The sequence below is a fragment of the Ziziphus jujuba genome, chromosome 6 (genome assembly GCF_031755915.1).
Source record: "Ziziphus jujuba cultivar Dongzao chromosome 6, ASM3175591v1".
NCBI lineage: Eukaryota > Viridiplantae > Streptophyta > Magnoliopsida > Rosales > Rhamnaceae > Ziziphus > Ziziphus jujuba.
The window spans coordinates 16,176,881-16,179,416 of record NC_083384.1 but is presented as its reverse complement, the minus strand read 5'-3'; the positions used below and the strand labels follow the sequence as shown (position 1 = coordinate 16,179,416).

Here is a 2,536-nt window from a genome sequence, read left to right as displayed (position 1 = left end):
ATTACAAAGGCAAGCCAGTCAAAGTATTATACTATATTTGTGCCCCTAAGCCGACGAGTGGTCTTTAAAGTAACGTCAACATGGACTGATAAGACGACGATGAATACTCAATGTATCGTTGGCATTGGTCCCTTAACAAAAATAATATTTCTTTTTGTTCTTGCTTTATTTTTTACAGGATTTTGCAAAGTTTGTTTAAATTCCTCAGTAAATATTTTATCCAAAATTGATGCAAAAACTTACAAGCGTCAAACGAAGTTACAATGTTGAGTGGAAAGAAGAAATAAGAAAAATTTGCATGTAATTATTTTGTCTAAAATATATTTGGAGTACAAAGCCGACGCATTTACAAGGTAGTAGCGTCGGCATAGTCCTCTTCGATATCTAAAAAAATGTTATAATACTTTGTATTTGGAGGCTCAGACAATGGCAACAAACTAAGGAAACAATTATTGCCATGTCAGTTTTACAGGCCTGGTAATCCACACGCAGGGGTCATCCCTTAAGCTGCCAATGCGACCCTGCATAACAAAACGTGGAAGACTATAAGGACTACTTTTGAATAGGCATCAAGGACAAGATATTTAACAGGCATACAATAGTTATAACCTAGTTTTATAATCAGCGCCAGATTCAAATTCCGATTCTTGTTGACATATATTCTGTTGTTGTGAAGACCTACATAGAAACCATAATAGTTTGTACATGATGTGATTGTTCCAATTGCATAAAACCAACAAATAATACAGTGTTTTTGTCTTACCAATTGTTAAGGACTGGACAGTTTCTTTTGTCGTGCGCTTGGTCAATTTTTCCACATGCATTGCAACATTGACCTCTATACTTAGCAGCATTTGTTGCCTTTTCTTTCCCCCTTTTTAATCTTCTTCCACATCCCTTTGCCCTCACCTGAGATGGGTCTTTCAAAGTTGTATCATTAACCTTTTTCATAAATGCCTCCACTCTTTGTGCTACCCCCTACAGATTTAAACCGATCAACCAAACTTTACAGAGCATCATTCACAATTATAGCTGCCTCATCATTTGACATGATGTTATCAACGAGTTCTGAGAAAAGTTTGAACAGTTTACTTTGCCACGTTAACATTGAACCACCTTTTCCAATTATCTCTAAACCTCCTTGTCATATATTATTTGAGACTTTGCAACTCTAGACCATCTTTTCATTATATATTGATTCGGCAGAGGAATATCACCAAAGAGTCGCAAAAATGCCAAAATATGTCTACATGGAATCCCTTCACTCTCAAACTTTTTACAGCTACACGATGCATAGTCCAAAACTTTATCATAAGCAATTTCCCGGAACCTTGGGACACTTTCATTTGGACAACTCTGGACCGTATACATTTTATGTGTATCATTTTCACTAACAATTTGTGGTACTGTTACTAAGCTATGCCACAACTCATCTTGAAACTTATAAAAAATCTTGCGTATGTATATCTCAACCATTTGCTTCTCCATTTCCAATGGCAGTTTCAAAACAGGCTTCTCATTAATATCAACATGACTAGCATATAAGTCTTCGTGACGTTGATGTGCAAGTGCACCTATTAAATCGAAGTATAAAATCCATCAATAAATTTTTCTTCGAAATGTACCTCCTGAAAAATGCATGAGAGTTTTTTGCACGTTGGCTACTTGACATGCCAGCTGAGAATACATGATTAACACATGTCGGCACCCATCTCGAACGTAGTTCAAATATTGACTTTAACCATTCATTGTCATGTAGGTTCGCATTTTCGATGATAGAAGCCCATTTTCTTTCAAACTCTTCCGGACATTCTGATTCCCAAATGCAGTGTTTGAAATCCTTGTAAAAATCCCTGTAAGCGATTGCATTTAAATATATAGAAAACTTCTCAAATATGTGCCAACTACAATACCTATGGAATGTATTCGGTAAGCTCTACGCTACAGCCTTTGTCATTGCAGGATCTTGATCGGTGATAATCATCTTTGAGGCATTTGCAGGGCATGCTCTTCTTTAATACCTCAAATAACCAAACAAAAGATTCAATTCTTTCATCGCTTAAGAATGCACATGCAAATATCACTGTTTGACCATGATTGTTAACCCAAACCAAAGGTGCAAATATCATACCATACTGATTAGTGTTGTAAGTTGTATCAAATACCACTACATCACCAAAACATCCATAAGCTCTTCTACAAACCGAATCAGACCAAAAACAATGCTTCAATTTACATTCATCATCTGCATCTATCTCAAACATAAATGATGGATCCCTTTCTTGCTCTATTAGGAAATATTCCTTTAATAGTTCTGCATCTTGTCCCTGCATTTCATTACGCAACTTAGCTTCATTGTTATAAATATCTTTCTTTGTACACCCAATATTCTCTATACCCCCAGCTTCAAATTCAAGAATACTTATTTGTTAGTGAGTTGGCATGTTTGCTGCTGAAAACTGTTGTGTTAGTGATTTTTTGGCTTTAGACACATTACGATGTGACCTCAATAAATGTATCTTTTTAGGGCTTGATA

General features: G+C 35.8%; 1 protein-coding gene across 1 annotated transcript; it reads right to left on the bottom strand.

Annotated features, from left to right (window-relative positions):
* Positions 1 to 449: 449 nt before the first annotated feature.
* On the bottom strand, positions 450 to 2,333 carry LOC132804025 (protein FAR1-RELATED SEQUENCE 3-like). The gene is made up of 5 exons (XM_060817906.1): positions 1,946 to 2,333; positions 1,743 to 1,853; positions 1,138 to 1,574; positions 910 to 978; positions 450 to 521 (listed from the first exon to the last, which is right to left on the bottom strand). The coding sequence occupies exons 1-5, from the start codon at positions 2,331 to 2,333 to the stop codon at positions 450 to 452; spliced, it is 1,077 nt and encodes a 358-aa protein (XP_060673889.1).
* Between the last annotated feature and the right edge of the window lie 203 nt (positions 2,334 to 2,536).

Excerpts from the sequence above, each read along its gene's own strand:
- LOC132804025 (XM_060817906.1), bottom strand. The coding sequence starts at position 2,333 with ATGCAGGGACAAGATGCAGAACTATTAAAGGAATATTTCCTAATAGAG. Across the intron at positions 1,854-1,945 it reads ATCCTGCAATGACAAAGGCT|GGATTTTTACAAGGATTTCA; the intron begins GTAGCGTAGAGC and ends AATCGCTTACAG. Across the intron at positions 522-909 it reads CTTTGAAAGACCCATCTCAG|GGTCGCATTGGCAGCTTAAG; the intron begins GTGAGGGCAAAG and ends TTTGTTATGCAG.